Source organism: Nasonia vitripennis, assembly GCF_009193385.2.
Source record: "Nasonia vitripennis strain AsymCx chromosome 3 unlocalized genomic scaffold, Nvit_psr_1.1 chr3_random0002, whole genome shotgun sequence".
In the NCBI taxonomy this organism is placed as follows: Eukaryota; Metazoa; Arthropoda; class Insecta; order Hymenoptera; family Pteromalidae; genus Nasonia; species Nasonia vitripennis.
In genome coordinates this window covers 251,102-272,984 of record NW_022279621.1, presented here as the reverse complement: position 1 = coordinate 272,984, position 21,883 = coordinate 251,102, and the positions used below count along the sequence as shown (strand labels likewise).

The following is a 21,883-nucleotide window of genomic DNA, read 5'->3' as shown; positions in this document are numbered from 1 at the left end:
CCCAAACCTTCTTTACTCTATCGTCAGCATTGTGGATAATAAATTTAAAGACCTGATAGACAGCATAGTAAGTAAAACGTTCATAGGCCCGAAAATACACAATAGAAACGTATAACGCATTATTAGTGAACAAAAATGTAACCGGGAAAGTTACGACGTCGCTAGGTTATACAGAAGAGATACGTGAAATTATACATACAACAATCAAATTTCAAAAAGAAGTACGAGTAATTGAAACACGAGTTCTTGACCGCCTACATCAAGATTGTATCTTAGGGATAGATGCATTACACAGTTTTGGCGTAATCGCTGACTTTAATTTCACATACACCTTTGGTTTGAAGCCTTTCAACAGATACACTTTCGAAAAACGTTTCGCAGAGACATCAGAAACGGCTGAAGCGTGCTACGGCTTGTGCGAACTTAGCCCCTCGGAAGAAAAGATTGTCGAAGAATTTTTATATAATAACATTTTTAAATCATCCGGAAAACTCAGGAAAACTTTACTAATAGAAGCCGTTTTTAACGTAAATAATCACCCTGCAATAAAAAAAGGTCATATCCAGTGTCACCAACAGTCGAAACAATTTTATTTCACGAAGTAGACAAAATGCTCGACGAGGCCATTATCGAATGATCGAATATTGATTGGTCATTTCCGGTGCACATTGCACGCAAAACCAACAGCACGCGTAGATTCTGCCTCGATCTTCGCAAAATCAACGCGATTATTAAAAAGGATGCCTATTTATTACCGCTAATGGGATAAATATTAGATGTTTATGAGTTGCAAGATATATTCCCACAATAGATCTTAATCAGGTTTTCTTACAAATTTCGTTAGATAAGAAAAGCAGAGAAATTATAGCTTTCGCAGTACCTAGAAAAGGGCTATTCCACTTTAAACGTTCACCATACGGGTTGTCTAATTGACCAGGCATTTTCCAATGCCTAGTAGACTCTTTAATCGGACCCGAATTGCAACCATACGTTTATTTATATCTTGACAATTTATTCATCGTCACAGAAACGTTCGATGAAGTCCTAAAATGGCTAAAAGTCGTCTTGGACAAACTTGAACATGCTAACTTAACAATTAATGAAGAAAAAAGTAAATTTTGCTTGTTTGAAGTAAAATACCTTGGTTATCTAGTAAACAAAAACGGACTTCAAGTTCACAACGAAAAAGTCGCAACTATACGCGTGTATTCCGTACCTAAACGTTAAAACAAGTACGGAGATTTATCGGAATGACATCAGGGTACCGCAGATTTATTAAAAATTTTGTATCACTAATACAGCCAATCTTGAGTTTGTTAAAAAGAGATAAAAAATGGGAGTTGGGACAAGAACAACAAACAGCATTCGAGACTATAAAAGAACGTTTAATGACCGCTCCTATACTAATGCGATTCGACTTTTCAAAACCTTTTACCATACATGTTGACGCGAGTACCGTCAGAGTAGGTCACAATTGACTATCATCGGACTATTATAATTGGCATATTGCCAGGGATATATTGTACCACAAAATCGAAGACACGTTCCTTGACACGAATAAACGCGATCAATCTATCTGGAAACTCATATTAAAATCAAAAGACCGAGACCGAGTATTGTTCTAAGCACACGACGACACTCAGAGTGGCCACTTAGGCATCGACAAAAAACATGCGCGCATTGCAAAAGATTACACAGCCCCACAATAAAAAAAAATTGTAAGTCCCAAAAACTTGACCACGGTACTTATATGTTTTTGGGATCGCTGAATCCGAATCCAGTGTCATTTTAACCCCATCAGATCTTAAGTCAAGGTCAAATAGGGGTCAAATTATCAAAATACATTAAGAAAAGACTAAACCATGGTATCTTGGGGTTTTTGGGGCGCTGAATCCGAATCCGGACTTATTACAACCCTATCAGGTCATGGTCAAGGTCAGTTGAAGGTCAAATCATAAAGATTCATAATAAGTAAAATCAAACCATGACATTTAGGGGTTTTTGGGGTCGCTGAATCCGAATCCAGGGTCAGTATAGTCCCATAAGGTTATATTTATGGTTAGTTCAAGGTTAGTTCAAGGTCATGGACGTAAAGAGAGTGAAAAAAATAGTTATATACTGAAACAATGCAAAAGGTAATGTAAACCATAAAGCAAAGAACAATATATATGAAAGTACAATCGTATCCTTTAAAACTATATCATAGTTTGCTGCTCCTTCATTTACTTTAAATTTGTTAGAAGTATATGCAATTCAATAAAATACCCGTAAAAATATTAAACCCATTACTCTTTTTTATGGTAACGAACTATTTTATTGGCAAATGATCTACGAAGTGGATTACGCTTCCGCTTCTCCGATGTTGATGGTAGATCTCTTTTTAACGACCAACAGTAATCTGCTAACATATTTACGACTCATCTTCCTTGGTACCTGCGCTCCATTTCCTTGATATCTTGGTGAAATCTCTCTCCCTGCTCTTCGCTGTAATCACCTAGGTTTTCTGGAAACTCATCAACATGCGAATATAAAAAGTGTAATTTTAGATTCATTAGGCAGTCTTGATTTTTGTAACTATTTACTAAATTTAAAACTATTTGTTCGTAATTTGGGCTCTTATGATTTCCAAGAAAATTTTTAATTGTCGTCTAAACATAACCATGCTTCTCTCTCTCTGTATGATACATTTTCGTAACAAAAATTTCATCATTTATCATCTTACGAATCTGAGGGCCATCGAAAATTCCTTCATTTACTTTAGCATCACTTAATTTGGGAAACTGATTTCGCAGATACTTAAAGCAGCTACCATCTTTGTCTAAAGATTTTACCCATTGTTTTATAAGTCCCAATTTAATGTGCAGAGGTAGTATAAGAATTTTTGAGGGATCAACAAGTGGCTTTTCTTTTATATTCTTAGAACCCGGTTCGAACTTTTTTCTAAGGGTCCAGACACTCTTTATGTAATGATTCTTTCTATCCCTACTATCCCATTCACATAAATAGCAAGTATATTTTGTGAATCCCGATTGTTGCCCCAGAAGTATTGTTATGATTTTAAGATCCCCACATATTTGCCATTTATGATCATTGTATTTTATTCGGTCTAATATTACTTTCATGTTACAGTACTCTTCATTCAGTATTACCGAATATCCTATGGGAATGGATGCATAAACATTTGTATTGTGTAACAGAACGGCTTTTAAACTTTTCGTCGACGAATCGATGAACAATCTCCACTCGTTGGGGTTGTAACATCCATGTTTAAAGCAATTCATCAACCCAACTATATCTTTGCAGTAAACTAAGGAAAATTCTTCATCTTTAGTGAAATAATCACGATATTTCTTATCTCTGTCTCGGTAGTAAGAAACTTGAATTTTTCCAGCTTCATTAGTATTTTCTTTTAGCCATGAAGCCAAGTACTCCGCCCCATCCTTTGGTAGGCCCAAATCGCGTATGAGATCATTCACTTTTTCTTGTGTAAGTGGACCTTTCTCCTTCTTAGCATTATAGGGGATGTATTCCTCGTCACTTGCATCACTTGTATCACTTGTACTAGCAACGTCATTGTCTTCATCAGGCGATTTTTCTTCTTCCGCAATAACATCTCCTTCCTCCATTTCTTCTTCTATCATTTCATCTTTATCATGTCTTTCTAAATTTTCCTCAAGATCCATACTTCCACTTACGTACGTACCCAGTGGATCTTCTCTTTTATCAATTGACGATTCATATATAGGTTTCGTGACACTTTCAACGTTAGCGTAATTAATGTGCGACTTGATTTTACTATTAACTCCATGCAAATTCGTATTACAAAAATAACAGTCTTCTTTCCTTAAAGGTTCCTTCCATATCATAGGCACTTTCATTTTTACTTCAGTTTTACCATTTTTGCCTTTCTGTAGCATTTTCCTACATATTCCGCATATGATTTTAGGAACCCAATCAAATTCGTCAATTTTCATGTCTAAGTCAAACATGTTCTTGTACTGCTCTTTAATATTTTGATTGATTTTTCTTCTATTTTTTGGGGTCTCATACTTGCCACAAATGTAACAAAAACTATCCCGTTTTGCTATAAGGCATTCTTGGTCACCAGACCTCAAGTGATAAATTCTTGTAGTATTATACTCTTCGAAAGCCAAGTTTCCCACTAACAAAGAGTTGCGGTCGCTCGATGACTACGCCTGTGGGTCCGCTTGCTCACCCTGACCAGCCGCCGATACTGGGGTTCCGAATCCCTGCATCGTAATTTTTTACTGTTTGTCTGCCATGACGGCTCTAAAGCCTTCACCCAGGGGTTTGGCCGACCGAAAAAAAGAATCGGTCGTTTCCCACCGTCACCATGTGGAGGTACCCTGGGAGCAAACAAACAGCATATTCATATCCGTTCGTATCAAGTAGGAAATACAAGTGATACAAGTGAGATGAAGATTACTGTAACATGACTTTAGAAATCTTTTGGGAAAGAAGACCTTAACACAAACCCAAGATAGTCAACATCAATCGTCTTGGGACTTACACTGAGAGAGACACCCGATAATGAAGACTGCCTAATGAATCTAAAATTACTCTTTTTATATTCACATGTTGATGAGTTTCCAGAAATCCTAGGTGATTACAGCGAAGAGCAGGGAGAGAGATTTCACCAAGATATCAAGGAAATGGAGCGCAGGTACCAAGGAAGATGGGACGTAAATATGTTAGCAGATTACTGTTGGTCGTTAAAAAGAGATCTACCATCAACATCGGAGAAGCGGAAGCGTAATCCACTTCGTAGATCATTTGCCAATAAAATAGTTCGTTACCATAAAAAAGAGTAATGGGTTTAATATTTTTACGGGTATTTTATTGAATTGCATATACTTCTAACAAATTTAAAGTAAATGAAGGAGCAGCAAACTATGATATAGTTTTAAAGGATACGATTGTACTTTCATATATATTGTTCTTTGCTTTATGGTTTACATTACCTTTTGCATTGTTTCAGTTTATAACTATTTTTTTCACTCTCTTTACGTCCATGACCTTGAACTAACCTTGAACTAACCATAAATATAACCTTATGGGACTATACTGACCCTGGATTCGGATTCAGCGACCCCAAAAACCCCTAAATGTCATGGTTTGATTTTACTTTTTATGAATCTTTATGATTTGACCTTCAACTGACCTTGACCATGACCTGATAGAGTTGTAATAAGCCCGGATTCGGATTCAGCGCCCGAAAAACCCCAAGATACCATGGTTTAGTCTTTTCTTAATGTATTTTGATAATTTGACCTCTATTTGACCTTGACTTAAGATCTGATGAGGTTAAAATGACCCTGGATTCGGATTCAGCGATCCCAAAAACATATAAGTACCGTGGTCAAGTTTTTGGGACTTACAATTTTTTTTTATTGTGTGGCTTTGTTATTTTTGGGTTATTTTTAATAGTAGAGCCATGATTTTTTTAAAACTCTTTAAAAAAGCATCAAGTTCAAGCTACAGGTGCGGAAATTATTGTATCACCTTCCCCTAAACCCATGCGACCCCTAGAAGCCACCCCTACCAAACCATAAGCAGGACTAGCCTAACCCTGGGAACAGCGAGTTAAATCGCTTTATTTTTTCTCAAAATACTTAAGCCACACACCAGAAGCCAACAAATCACCTAAATACTTACCCCTAACCCCTAGAACCCCTAGAAAGTATACATTTAGCCATCGAAAAATCGTATGATCAATATTTGTATGTATTATACTATAATCTAATAAATTCAAAAATAAACATTTAACCATCAAACACTCGTATGATCAAAAGATTTAATTATATTAAATTATACTATAATATAATAAATTCGAGAAATCTTCAAATAATTCTGATAGAATTTCAACGAATTTTTTATTTAATCTAAGAACTTTTTCTTCAGTAAATTTCTTTCTAAAGTCTATCATTCTCAAGTAAAAAATTCTGGAAATTTTTCACGTTTTTCCCGTGTTAGCCGCCATTTTATGTGCTTTTACCTTTTTTTTTCAAAATTTAAACTGTGACAATGAAGTTTAAGTCTCGAGGACACGATTTCTTCGCTCTAAACATTAAATCTTAAATGATTTCAATGTGAAAAATCGACATGAATAAAGATTTTTTTTAAACCATGTTTTATTACTTGTGGTTCGGTAAGGGTGGTTTCTAGGGGTTATGCAGGTTAGGGGGAGGTATTTAGGTTATTAGCTTGCTCATGGTGTATGGTTTAATTATTTTAAGAAAAAATAAAGCGATTTAATTCGCTGTTCCCTGGGATAGATGAGTTAGACTGCTTGTGGTTTGGTAGGCGTAGTTTCTAGGGGTTAAGTGGGTTAGGGGTAGGTATTTAGGTGATTTGTTGGCTTCGGGCATATGGCTTAATTATTTTGAGAAAAAATAAAGCGATTTAACTCGCTGTTTCCGGGGATAGATGAGTTAGACTGCTTGTGGTTTGGTAGGCGTGGCTTCTAGGGGTCGCATGGGTTTAGGGGAAGGTAATACAATAATTTCCGCACCTGTAGCTTAAACTTGATGCTTTTTTAAAGAGTTTAAAAAAAATCATGGCTCTATGATTAAAAATGACGCGTGGCTCGAATTTTGTCCATTTTCTCCCACTGCGCGTCGTAGCAGCCGATATTATGGGCCCGATGCCACGTAGTAAAAAAGAAAAACGCTATCTACTAGTAATACAGGACCTATTCACCCGCTGGATAGAAATCTAACCATTAAGAGAAGCAACCGGAAAATCTATTAAATCCGCTCTACACGATTTGATGATAACACGCTGGAGAACACCACGAGTGCTCATAACGGACAACGGCACAGCATGTTTGTTGACATTCGATTGTTTGTATGAACGTAATTAAATTAAGTTTTGGTTCAGAAGTATTTTTTTTTTGTATAATCTTTGTAATACTAGGCTTTCTAACAGGTAACTGTGTTCACCTCTGCAAGGTATGAGTATATGTTCTCTAAGATATACTCTGGAATTTCTCTGGCAAATAAATAAATAAATATTTGTGACTTATTTTTGCTTACCGTAAAGTTTCCATGATACTATAGGCGCTACACTTATTCCACAATGAAAAACATCTTGATCTGCATGTGCAAGTACATGGGCTGCAACAAATCCGCCATAGCTCCACCCCCATACTGCAACGCGTCGTTTGTCCACAAAATGCAATGAATCACGTAAATATCTACAAAAATTAATAAAAATCACATTAATAATACAATATTTATTACTGCGTACTTTATTAAGGTTTCCTAAAGAATAGAAATGCTGTAAATAACTTATCATTGCAGACAGCGCTATAAATAGTAATTTATTATGCAACAAGTGTATTCTTTTTTTATTAATTAATTTTACATTATTTTGGAATGTTGGGCTGACGTGACTGTTTTCAGACACAACACTTATACGTACGCACGCACATACACTTATAAATACACAACTTTAGAGAAGAAAAAGGGGATAAGATTATCCTCCTTGTTAATATAACCAAGAATCGGAAATTAGCACCTTGATAAAGAGCTCATTTATAAGATACAGGATAAAAGAAAAAATCCCGAAAATAAATCAAACATGAATAGTTAGTTAACACACCACAAACAGGTAAGGCCATAATAGTCGGGGAGTCAACTGTTTCCCACCAAGCTTAGGGGCCAGCGCGCAAAGCTACTACGTTAACAAAAAGATCATCGGATGACGACCAGGAACTCGTCTCAGCTGCTCAGCATCTCCGTCTCGACGGGCCGCGGAGAGTGGCAGAGTTCTCCTCTGCTTAGCTAGAATGCGAGTTGGAAGCAGGACAAAATAGCATGCATAAATAATGACTCAAGTAGTATTTATGCTAAAAAAACGTTTGAGCTCGATTTACACTTCAAAATTTATTCACTCAAAATAACAATGTGCACTACGTGGAATCGTGTGTGCAAGTATTGTGCGTCGACACAGGACAAACTCACGGGTTTGCTAGCGAACGTCGCGCTACTGTTGCTGGGTGGGCTGGCTACTCTGGTTGTTGCCTCGTCGATGGCGTTGCCTGGTCATTGGACCATTTAACTTTTCCTTGTGGTGTTAGTGAGAGCTGCAAGTCATATCGTGTCGTGCTGCTTACTTCTGCTCCCTTTTTCTCTTTTATTTAGCCTCTTCATTTCGACACTCGTGCATGTGTGCATGTGTGCGTGTGTTCGTGTGTGTGCGTGTGTGTGTGCGCGCGCGTGCGACGCTTCGAAGAAAGGAAACAACAAGAGATAAAGAGAAGAAGAGAGTTCTAGAGACTTATGAGCCGCAAAGATTAGCGCGACTCGCTCTCTCGACTACCCACTCTGGTAGCGACCACATGTGGCCAGCAGCCATTGGAGCCGGCCAGCCGACAAAGCCGCTCATCTTTAAGGGGCGCGACTCCAGACCACACCATTAGAACGAGGGCGACGTCACCGTGCCTGAACCAAGGCAGCCTAGCATGTGTGCTTATGTGCACTGTCACAAAGGCACATCCTCTTGTTCTATATCTTTCTAATTTATCCAATATTATCTTGTGATTAATTGCATTAATATACAAAGGTTTAAGGTTACTATTTTTTTATATTTTTGCTGGCGGGGAGTTAACGTTATCGTTGTCTGAAATTTCTCACTTTTAAAATCTTCTTTCCGGATTTCATACTAGAGGTGTGCGAGTCAAAAGTCGAGTTTTACATTTGGTTACGACATTATGGTGCAAATAATTGAACCAAAAACATAATAATATATTATAAGTGTTTAGATTTTAAGTTAATATACGGATTGAACATATTGAATAGATTTCAAAAGCAAAATAATGTTGATAGGCCGAAAAATCAGTATAACCAATCGACTTATTTTTTAGGCAAAAGCTAGAGAGAGAGAGAGAGAGAGAGAGAGAGAGAGAGATTTAGATTTAGATTTAGATTTAATAATTTTTTATTTTTGTACATTATGTTGTACATATAAATACTTATAGTGATGTGTGACTAGGTTAACACAAAAGGTAATAGTTGTGTAAGTGTGTGTGTGTGTGAGAAAGTGAATGATGAAATGTGGTGAGATGAGGTGAAAGTGTGTGTATGAGATGATAAGTTTACATCATGTTTAAGTGTTTTCTAATTTAAAGAAATGTGTTTTCGCCGCCTGTTTGAAATGTGAAATAGATGATATGTTGCGTAGATGAGATGGAAGGCTATTCCAGAGATAGGACGCGCTGATGAAAAATGAGTTCTTCAGCGCCTCCGTCTTGAAGGGCGGGATGTCCAGGGGGGTCACCTCCCCCCTCACAGGCCTGAGCGCGACGTGAAAATCGAAATAGGCTAACAAGTAAGATGGTATTGAAGTAGTAAAAAGTTTTTTGAGGAAGCATGCCATAAAGTATCTCCTACGTCCGGCGGTGGTAAGCCATTGCAACTCACGCCTATAAGGGGAGATGTGCTCGTCCCTTCTTACACCGTAGATGTATCTGATCCCGGTGTTGACAAGTCTCTGTATCTTCAGGTCGAGGTCTTGCGTCAGGTCACAGTAAGCCAGTGCGCAGTAATCTATGATTGGAAACAGGAGTGCCTGCACCAAATGTTGGCGCAATCTGAGATTAGTGCTCTTCCGAAAAAAGTAGAGCCGATACATTAGAGAGTGAGCACGTTTACACATTTGTGTAACGTGCTCTTTCCACGAGAGTTTGGAATCGAGCACCAACCCCAGATTGCGCACAGATGATTCGTAGTCGACCCGGGCTCCCCCTATAGTTATGTAGGTGTTAGCAGTAGATGGAAGAGCGTTGATATAGTAAGGGGAGCCCAGAACGATCGCCTTTGTTTTACCGACATTCAGCTTAAGTCTATTTAGTGCTGCCCAGCCCATTATCCTCTCGGCGTTAGCACTCATCCTGACAGAACAGGAGTCGAGCTCCTCAAGGGGGCATTGACAGTAGATTTGCAGATCATCCGCATAGATTAGATGGGATACATCTGAATCAAGGCAGAAACCTATGTCATTGATGTACAACGCGAACAACAGGGGGCCCAAAACTGACCCCTGTGGGACACCGGTGTTTAGTGGTAGGAATGTTGAGAGTTCGCTGTTGTCACCAATGACGGCCTGCACTCTTCCGGAAAGGTAAGATGCAAGCCAGCGGATAACCTGCTTGGAGAAGCCGAAAGAAGATAGCTTTCCGAGTAGCCTGACGTGACACACAGTATCAAACGCCTTGCTAAAATCAAAAAGAAGTAGCAGCGTGACCTTTTTCCTGTCTATTCCAAGCCTGACATCGTCAGTTAGCTTAATCAAGCCAGACTGCGTGCTGTGGCCGGTGCGAAAACCAGTTTGGAAGTTGTCAAGGTAAAGCCTTGTTTCGAGATATTCAGAGATTTGTTTGTGCACCAGCCACTCCAGCGCCTTGGACAGGAAACAGAGAAGAGAGATCGGACGGTAGTCAGTTACAGCTGTTGGAGAATTGACTTTATTTAGAGCTCTTACTAGTGATGATTTCCAGGCAGAGGGAAAGCGTGCCTCGCTCAGAGACAAGTTGAAAATTTGACAGAGTAAGGGGGCGAGTATTGGCAGTGCTTTATGAACTACAACCTGTGGGATGCCGTCACTTCCTCTGGCCTGGGTATTGAAGTGTGATACTGCAGCCGACACGTCCGATTCTGTGATTTCCCTGAAGATGAAGTGTTCAGGGAGGTCCAGACTCTCCAGGGTTCGCAGATACTCCTCAACAGATGGAGCTTGAGGGTCATTAGAGATGGAGCTAAAGTATTCGTTGAGAGTACCCGGAGAGAACTGAGCAGGTGTAGGTGTTTTAGAAGTAGTAATACCGAGATTTCCAAGCTCTCTCCAGATCTCTGCAACGTCGGTCAAGGAGGACAAGCGTGAATAGTAGTAATTCAACCTGGCCTCCTCAATCCGTTTATGGGCGTCGTCCCGTGCGATTCTATAAAAATATAGATCCCACAGTAAACGACTTCTGCGAAAACGTCTGTAGAGCCTGTTCCTTTCAGTTAAAAGGTCACGATGAGCCGCGGTAAACCACGGGTGACGCTTACGTCCAGGTGTCACAGTCTTTAATGGGGCGAGATGATTGATGGCGTTCGAGATGTTAGCGTTAAGGATGGTGATGCATTCGTCTAGTGATGACGTGGCGAAGGATGACCAGTCACATGTACTAAGGAAGTCCCTTAGCTTCTCAGCACAGATTCCTTTATAGTTTCTGTAAGTGTATGTAGTAGGTACGTGGCGTGGAATCTGTACGTCGAGAGTGGCCGTGATCAAGTCATGTCCGTTAATGAAAGGGGTGTCAGTCTTCCAGTATGATAGCAGGCGATCCTGCTCATCAATCAAACATAGGTCAAGCCAGGTGTCAGAGTCCTGTCTGTGATGAGTTGCACCGTATGGTACAGAAACAAGGGAGTTTTCATCAATGAAGGCTCGGATGAAATTTGCATCTTCTGATGAGGACAGTTGGTCAGCATTGAAATCACCCATGATGACCTTCGTGGAGTAGTTGTGTATATGCGTCGTTAGTTGTTCAATAAAGTTAGTTCCCTGGATAAAGGGTGAGTGAGGAGGGCGATACACAACTCCCACGAAGATGGGTGATATTCCCTTAGAAGAGACTTCACAGAACAGATACTCCGGCTTACCCGGCTTGCCCGACCATTCGCCGTCGGATGACGAAATGACGCTAGCAGTCAGTGAATGATGAATATAGAGGGCCACACCTCCACCGTTCCTGTTTCTGTCCCGTCTGTGTAGAGTGTAATCATCCAGTGAAGGGATGGATGATGATATTTTGTCACTCAGCCAGGTCTCAGTCACAGCCATTACGTGAAAGAGGGGACGAGTGGACAAGAATAGCCTGATCGTCTCAATGTGACCCGTTAGGGAGTTCGCATTGAAATGACAGACTCTTAGACCCTTGGACAGAGACGCTTTAGAGGCAGATATGAAAGAGTTAGATGATTTAGATGGTGGTCGTGGCGGGATGATTGGTGTGTGTCTTAGCGTGTGATGTCCGTGCTGGTTGTTGGCGACGTTCGGGCTAAAAAAGCCTCAAGATCCGCCTCAGTCGAAATAATAGTGGCCCGTTCGCTGTCCTCGCCAGTACGGATGTATATTCTGCCATCCCTCACGTAGGATCGGCAGCCTCTCCTCTTCTTCGCTTCAAGCCTGGTCTTGATGCAGAGCTTATGAACATCTGGAGGAAGCAGCTCATTAATGTTGACGAGTCCCTGGTGATCTGGGTAGAGAGCTTTCGCCTCCTCCAGTAATGAACTATCGAGTTCACTGGTGTGTAGCTTGCGCTTCCTGGCTTTGGCCACTATGATGGAGCGGGCCAGTGCACTGGAGGAGAGAGTGACAGCTAGTGGTGGAAGTCTGCTGTCTCCTTGCGCGTTGATGATGTTTGCGTCAAGTCTCCCCATGGTTCTGACAGTTGCAATATCCCGCCTCAGGACCGTGGGGTCCAGTGCAGACAGGACAGCGTAAGCCAGGAGATGTAGTGACGTCTCCTGGGTGTAAGCTAGGCCGGAGATTACCACCACATTATTTGCAGAGCGCTCCTGCCTCCTCTTAACCTCGGCCAGTTCACTGCGGAGGTTGTTGATCTCATCGGAGGCAGGAGCAGTGCTGATGTTGTGCTGCTCTGCTGGGCTCCTTGACGACAGTTCTTGGAGTTTTACCTGCAACTCAGAGATGGTGGACTCAGCATTGCCTAGCCGAGTCTTGAGCGCAGGCAAGTCGTCAAGGGCTTTGAGACGTTTCTCAAGCGGGCCAAGTCGCTTCTCGATCCGTGAGACCCGTTCAGACACGGTGTTTTGTGCCTGAAGGGCCTCGTTTTGGACCCGCTTGATTTCATCCAGTGCCGTGATGATGTCCTTGAGGGACGCCTCAATTGCTGCCTGTGTCCTCTCTGGCGACTGTGCTCTGGCGCTGGAAAGAGATGGAGGCGCAGACTTATTTTTCTTGGGCACACCTGTTAAAGGAGTGCCCTTGTTGGAAGAGTTTGCTGTTTCTGCCGCTGTCTTTGCCCTCGTCTGCGTGGTTTTGGGCGTGACGACGTCAAAACCCACCGCACAGGCAGCACAGGCGAGTGTGGCAACATTTCCCACCATTATGGACCGCAGAGCAACGCATATGGTGTGAAAATTATCGTTGCACAACTCGCATGTCTTCATTCTCCCCCTGGCCACCTTGTTACACTGAGCACATATAACAGGTGCTTCGGTACTTTTTTCACCAATTCCGCTCATTTTTGACGATGTTATGTCACTGCCAGATGGGGTGCAGATCGAGAGAGGTGATTGACCGACCTGTGTTTGATGGTAAATGATGTTGGTGGTGGTGCTCCGTCCGTACAACAGATGGCTCCACGTGGATCACTTCAAAGGAAAGAGAGGCGCCGTGCAGCGAGGAGAGAAGCCGTGCGTGTTTGCAGGTTATGTGCCAGCGACAGATGTTGAAGCAGGAGAAAAGCGATGTAGGAAAGTGCAGCCTCCGGTGAATAATATGTCACTACGAAGGTTGCAGAAATGCGCATGCAACAAACTACAAGAAAATAGGCCCGAAGGCAACGTGCGGCAGTAAGAGTTCAGAGAAAAGAGAGCAAAGCAGAGCAAGACTGTTAGTACTCACGTGAAGTTGGCGAGAGAGAGAGAGAGAGAGAGAGAGAGAGAGAGAGAGAGAGAGAGAGAGAGAGAGAGAGAGAGAGAGAGAGAGAGAGGGAGAGAGAGATCCTTCAGGTGTGTGCGCTCCAAAATCTCAGTTTATAAATTTTGAATTTCTAATCTTTATGGTTTCTAATCTCTAATTTCTAATTTTCTAATTTTTGTTTTTAAGATCTTACTTCGTGGATGTTAGCTACAATTCTCTCAACATGGTACAGTAGTACCGAGAAAGCGGAGGAGTATCCGCTAAAGACGTGTTCTTCAGGAGCTTGCGCATCACATGAACCCTGCACGAAGCCAACCTGCATGCTTGTATATCAACGTCGAGAGCAAGGTGGAGATCGTTCTCTCAATCGTCGAAGCCAGTCAAAGCAGACGACGATGTAGACAACAGTGCGAAAATATAACCTGTAAAACGTCTCTGGTTAACTGTATTTTTTATTTCGTTAAGTTTCATATTTTTTTAGTTAGTAATGTTCAAATCGTAGTTTAAACGCAATTTACCCAAATGGATTGTTCTTCTGTGTAGGTAGTACAGAAACCTTTCATTATATATCTTATTCATTATTTATCTTTCAATCATCCGATAGTTAAATCTTTTAGTCAACCAGTCTACGTTTTCTTTTATATTCCAAATAAAAGGTTTATTTAGTCCGTATGCAGAAGTACAATTCATTTAAGTTAAATGCATTTCATAAAATTAATCCAGTACATATGATTCAAGATCAAGTGCTTTTGTGATTGGTGTTGTTAATTATTATAAACTTAAGTTTGCTATAAATAGTACTTGTTTATAAACTAAATAATCGTATATTGGTCAAATCGGGAATGTATATTTTATTTTAGGTAAACTTTATTTAATTATAAAATACACTGCATAATCAGTGCTCGATTCAAGGTTACAATAAATATGAAATGTATGAATTATGAATATAATGAGTAGTGGTCTTGTCTTGGCTACTGCTGTTCTGGAACTGATAAGCGTCTGCGTCGGTGGGAATCTTCTCGCCACGGTGCAATAAAAGTCAGGTCAGAAAAGGGACCCGGCGTATACCTGACAGTACCCTTACAAGTACCGCCCACTAGCCTGTACAGTACTATATATGTGCTAGTGTACTGTGTGTATGTTGATGCATATTATCGATGTATCCAACATAGTACATTACGATACGTGTGACCAAAGTGGCACTTTATTATACGGCGCGGAGTTAGTGCCCGAGCGTAGCGAGGGCGATACCGCAGCGCCGTGTAATAAAATTCCAACTTAGGTTTCAAGTATCGTATACTATTTTATAGCATCTGCCTGCCCGAAGTCCGCTATTGTGTGCTTTTAATCCGCTCTTTTCATCAAAATATTTGATTTTAATCTTATTGAGGGCCTTTGACAATATGTCAGCAATCATTTCTTCACTGGGACAATATATGAAATCTTTTGTTTTTCAAATCTTTTATGAAATGATATTTGGTGTCTATGTATTTTGTGCGATTACTAAACTTTTTATTTTCAGTCAATTTCAAACAGCTTTGGTTGTCTTCAAAAATTCTAGTTTTAACTTCTTTATTATTTATAAATTCTTTAATCAATCTCTGCAATCATATACTTTCTTGACAAGCTTCTGCTAACGTAATGTACTCTGCTTTTGTCGACAATAAAGCTATGCACGTTTGCTTTCTGTATGCCCAACTAATTGTCGCATTCATAAATTTCAATAGATAGCCGCTATTTGACTTACGGTCATTTCGATTTTCCGCCCAATCTGCATCTGCATAGCCGATTAATTCTTCTTTTTCACTGGCTCCGAGTAAGTTATCATAATTTTTCGTGCCTTTTAAATACCTGGCTACTCTTTTTACCCCGGTCCAATCGACTGATCTAGGCTGCTTGTTCGATTGAGTAAGTATAGTCACACTTGCGCTAATTTACAACTATCCATGGCATAAGCAGTCCTGTACTGCACCGTGAGCTTAGCGTCTGAGCGTAGCGAGGACGATAAAACACGATGTAATAAAGCACTACTTAGGTCACAGATAGTCGTGACATAGATGCGGACTTGGGATACGCGGTGCTATAAAAATCATTTATTTCTATATGATAAATTCTACAACTTATTTTAGAAGTAAACCTTCTCCAAAACTACTAGCGATAAGAATGGGCTCGGCATTTATATTATCTAAGCAGAATCAAGTCTACAAGCTTTGAATATATTTTGATACGCAAAGCACGACAAACCATAGCAGTTGGTTTCAGACATCAGACAGTTTGAAAGCTTCGTGGAGTAATCGCTTTCTATGACTGTTGATATTTTCATACAAAGTGCTTTAAGGAGAGCACTTGCTCGATATTAATTTTAATTTACGCAGGCTCTGAGATTAGGGAATTTGCTGCGTTTTGGTAAAGCATTATAGGATTTTGGACCTCGATTCAGCTGCAGACCACACCTTCACCTTCATTTTGAGATTGAAGACACAATATGTCATCATAACAGGTATCGCATCCAATTCCAGCAGACATTGGTAAACATTTAGGATTCATAAGCACTAAGTGAACCTTTTATTATTTACTACTGTCGCAGTTTGTTGACTATTACTTTTCTGATGTTGAAAACAATTTCTTTATCCGATATACTAAAATCTTTCCTATACTCTCAGTGTAGCACATTCGATGCAACATTTTCTTTGATGTGCAAAATCGAAGACTAAGAGGTTTATTTTAATTTAAATGCACTATTTAATTATTTTAACATTTTTTCAACTTTCAACAAACTGACCGACTGCTTTGGCACAAATTATATTTTTTTTTTCATTTTAACTTGACCTAAAAAAATTTGCAACAACAAAACCTAATTATTATATTTTATTCAATAATTTTCAAACAATTACATCATAAACTTTTTCATTTTTCAAAATTTGTGCGAATTTCTTTCGATTCTGACGTTTCTATTGTCTGGACAATTCCGTACCCACAGCTATTGAAATAACTTGTGAATTCGCCAAAATCGGCTTCTGACCGTCAAAACGTCACCCGTGTTCAGAATATTCGCGTTGGGTGTACGTCAACATAAAGAATGAACTCATCATCTCCTGTTTGATAGAAATAGTTTCAACAAAACTATAGTGATTTTCAATGCACTTTTAAATAAATTTTTTTTATTTTTAGAAAGGTTTGACATTTATTTTTATTTTGAAACATTTTAATTTCGTTCACAAAAAATATTGAAATGAAATATTATAAAAAATGTTGAAAACATTTCAAAATAATGTTTTTTAAAATATTTTAAAAGGTTAGTAAAATATTTTGAATAAATATACTACAATAGTTTGATACCTTTTCTTTCAAAGATTTTATAATGTTGCATTCATATTTTATTCAAATATGTACATAAATCGTTATAAAATGTATCTTATAACATTTTAAAATATTTTATAAAGATATATAAGAAACATTTTAATTTGATTTAGAAAAAAATATAGGAATAAAATATTATAAAAAATGTTAAAAATATTAAAAAATTATGATTTTTAGACATATTTTGAAAGGCTAGTAAAATATTTTAAATAAATATTAAATTACGAGATTAAGATACATTTTATTTTCAAGATTTTTAAATATTTTATAAATATTACGCAGATACTTTTTTATTTTGTAGAGGCAATATTTTGATAGATTTTTATAATCTTTCCAAGTCATATTACTCAGCATTATTTTACAATATTCATAAAACAATTTTTAGATATGTAAAATTACAAGATTATAATACATTTCCTAAGAAGTATTTCAAAATATTTTATAAACATTTAGGGAATAATTTTTTTTTATTTTAGTCGAGATAAATAAGAGACTACATTCGGGTAATGCATGTTTTCTTAAACACTCCTTGCGCGAAACGCGGTTTTTCTGGCTCGTATTCTGTGCGCGAAGAACAAGATTTTTTAACTAGTGCGCGAAACAAATAATATGGCACGAGGCATCCCGTTGCTATATATATATATATATATATATATATATATATATATATAGCAACGGGATGCCTCGTGCCATATTTTATATATATATTATAATATATATATATAGCAACGGGATGCCTCGTGCCATATTTTATATATATATTATAATATATATATATATAGATATATACGTGTGTTATACCTATCTTATAAGCCATTTAAACCGTAATATAAGTGAAAGCAAGAGTTCGATCCGGACTACGACCACTAAAAAATTCATGGAGATACCTTTTTATAGTGCAAAAATTTCTGTATGGGTCTAAGAATGATTAAAATTCATATTTAAAGCCTGTGGCAAAGCTTTTGAATTACTTGGAGCATTCCTTAAAAAATCACAGAGGTAGCAAACATTAAAGTAAAGAAAGTCACCGTAGGAGAAAATTGTTCCTTAATGTCCATCATTGACTACAAATTCAAAGCTTGTAACAGGGAGAGCCTTTGACGTGGGAGGAGAAAATCACAAAAGGAGACGCCGGGACCGAGAATCGATCCGGCGCTCCCGAGATCTTTAGGGGCGCGGGCTACCACTTGAGCCAACGCCGCCCTATTGCGTCACTCTCTATCATGCTTCAATTACCGGCGTTGCGAGGAACGTTGTTCCTCGCTACAAGCTTAGTATTAAATTGTTTAAATACATGTTTACATATAGAAATGAATTGCGTCACTTGGATCATCGACAAAAAAATCATAAAACTTGATTTTATTGTTACAAATATTCCTACTGAAGTCGAGAAATCGTTAATATATTATGTCTCTTACAAAAATTAACTTATTTATCCAGTGACTTTGAAAAATTATGATCGAGTGTATGATTTATGTTATAATTTTTTGCAAGAGATATGTGCAAGTTATATGTTGATCCATTAAATACAACTCTCAAGATACTTACTACGTGACTTGCCATGCCCTTTTTATTGTACTTATGGCGTTTGTATCGCGTTCTAATACATAAAAAGAAAATTTAATTGTTCACCAGAAAACAAAATGAAACGGGCATGGCAAGTTACGTAGTAAGTATCTTAAGGGGTTAAGCCTGGGTTAAATCCTGAAAAAAAACAAAAAGATATTCTTCTTACCAACAAATTTTTGATTTGATGTAATTTGAAAAAAAAAATTCTATTAAAAATATATAAAATATACATCATTTTTATCGAAAAAAAACATGTATATACCTTGTAAAATCATTGACCAAAATTCATGACATTTCACTATATAAATAAGTGTTTTCAGTCACTTGCCACGACTTTTTGAAAGATCCGGACCGTCTTTTTTACTCTATCCGGGCTTAAAATGTACCTTAAACATGCCCCCTCGGACCGATCGAGAGACATTGCTAAAAAATATGAATTAAATATAGTTAGCAACAAATTTTGTTATCTAAAAAATATCAATTGAACATTGCGCGGCAGCGCCACAAAGGCGAGTTTGAGAAGCAAACGAAGCCGCGGCTCCCGCGCTACTATTTACTTCTATGTTGGGGTTCAAATTTTTCATTACAAAGAAATAAATGCGTTTCTTTGTTGTCTCTAAGATATTGTGACTAATACCGTGTTTTATTATGCCAAACTATAATTTTCAACAAAAATATGGATAAAAACAGATACCTTTGATATAATACACGAGTGTGTAATTCACAAAATGCTCAAATCAAATCAAAAAATGTTAGGACCGTTAAGTTAGTCGCAACAAGTGTTAGGACCGTAAAGTTGGCCGCACTGCTATATACAGATGGATATTGCTTTCTCATCGGTTTTCTGCATGCTCGCTTACATGTAGTTTTTAGTGTCTAGATGTAGAAATAATTCAAGGGCGGTGTCTCGGTGTACAGGGTGGACGATGACGAGGTGTAGGTGATACGCTCCGTGGTTTTTGTATGTACAGGTAAATACATCATACGCGGACGGCATCTAGGTGTGCGGGGTGGCCGATGACGAGGTCTAGGTAGTGCTCTCCATAATTTTGTATGTACAGGTAAATACATCATACGCGGACGGCGTCTAGGTGTGCGGGGTGGCCAATGACGAGGTCTAGGTGGTGCTCTCCGTAATTTTTTATGTCTAGGTTAATACATCACTCGAGGGCGGTATCTAGGTGTACAGGGTGGTCGATGACGAGGTCGAGGTGGTGTGCTTCGTGGTTTTTGGTATCTACACTGAAAAAAAAAAACACAGTCATTTTAACTGATCTCGCACCAGTAATCCGTCATTTTACGAAAACTCGCCAAAATTACCGTAGAGTTCAGCAGTTTTAAAGAATCAGTTCGGACGTTTTTGCTGGTGTCCCGCGTAAGCGACCAATTTTACGAGTCGCGACTCGCCAAAACTACCAGTGGCACACCGTTGTTCTTACTGAACAGTCGTTACGGTGGCAGAACAGTTAAAAGTACCGGGCTTTACAGGAGAAACGACTGTGTTTTTTTTCAGTGTAGGTAAATAAATCATACGCGGGCGGTGTCTAGATGTGCGGGGTGGCCGATGACGAGGTCTAGGTAGTGCTCTCCGTGGTTTTTTGTGTCTTGGTGTAGAAATAATTCGAGGGCGGTGTCTAGGTGTACTGGGTGGCCGATGACGAGGTCTAGGTGGTGCGCTTCGTGGTTTTTTGTGTCTTGGTGTAGAAATAATTCGAGGGCCATTCAAAAAAGATATTAGGTAAAGGTAAACCAATAGCTTATGCATTGGGAGTACTGCTGCCTGCGGAACTTAAATATGCAACCTATTAAAAAGAAACTCTGGGTATTATGTATGCTATAAAAACATTTAAAAATTATATTTATGGAAATAAATTCGTAATTGTAACTGATAATAACGAGAGAGTTCAGAGATGGAGATTAAAGCTAGCAGATTATCATTATGAAATCGTGTATAAAGCTGGAAAACAAACTACAAATACAGATGCATTATCGAGGAACCCTGTGGCAAAAATGGAAATATGCGTAGTAACAAGAGCCCAGAAAAGGCGAGAAGAAAATCAGACGTCGCAAGAGTTTACGAATGATGAAAAGATAAAAATGAACAAAGATCGAAACTTCATAATAAGAAGTTCCAGATAAAAAAACGCAAAAGGGCCAAGGTAAAAAAGTCTAGAAAGAAAAGGATAATTCACACGATAAACAGAAAAATATAGTATATTCCAAGAATACAATACAATTTCGCAATAATAATATTATTCATATAGTTAATAATAAAGGAGAGTCATTAGAAGACAATATAGGGGAATTATTAAAAAAAGTAAAATATTTATTGGAATAAAAACTTGGGTAATAATTAAATTGAAATATTAAATAAGGGTACAAATAAAATTTTTGTTTTATGTTTAAATATAGCCGAATCAGTAGTTACGGTTAAAGCTAATATTATTAAGTTATTTCAGTTATTAAAAACAATATTTTTACAAAAAAAAATATTTAATATTCAGCATTTCAAAAGATCTAAGAATAAATAATATAAGTTGGAAGGAATTTGAGGAAATTTTGAAAACTATATTTGAAGATACAAATATAAACGTTGTGATCTGTCTAAATGATATAGTTTATGTAAAGGAAAAGCAAAGAGATAAAATATTTGAAATGCTACACTCTACTAAAATAGGAGGACATTCGGGTATAAATAGAACATAAAATAGAATAAAAGATGAGTATTATTGGAAAAATCTTAAGGTAGATATTGAAAACAAAGTAAATGCATGCGAGGATTGCCAGAGAAATAAGCTAAAAGAATAAAAATTAAACAACCTATGGTTATTACGGATACGCCTTCAAAAACTTTTGACAATATCTGTATGGATGTAGTAGGTTCGTTTAATGTTACGAAATGTTATTAATACAGGATCAACTAACTAAATTTATAATTATACCATCTATGTCAGATCAAATGGCGGAATCCGTAGCTGACGCGTTAGTTAAGAAATTTATATGTATTTTTGGGTCGCCAAAGCTGATACTAACAGATAGAGGGGCAAATTTTACAAGTAAAACTAATTTAACAATTAAAACAAGTAGAACGTAGATTTAAATTTACAAATATTGAAACTACGGCATTTTCACCCCAATCGAATGGTTCTTTGGAGAGAGCTCATTACCCTCTGTGCAAATATGTAAAAAATGTTACATCAAAGAAAATCGAATGGGATGGGTTGTTAGAGTTCGCACAGTTTCATTATAACACAAGCATTCATACGAGCCATAAGTT

General features: G+C 38.2%; 1 protein-coding gene across 1 annotated transcript in view; it reads right to left on the bottom strand.

Annotated features, from left to right (window-relative positions):
* Positions 1–21,883, bottom strand: part of LOC100679968 (venom dipeptidyl peptidase 4) — a 297,831-nt gene that overhangs the window by 46,465 nt on the left and 229,483 nt on the right. The window contains exon 8 of the mRNA XM_031925590.1: positions 7,056–7,216. Within this exon, the coding sequence (XP_031781450.1) occupies positions 7,056–7,216 (161 nt within the window). The remainder of the gene's footprint in view (positions 1–7,055; positions 7,217–21,883) is intronic.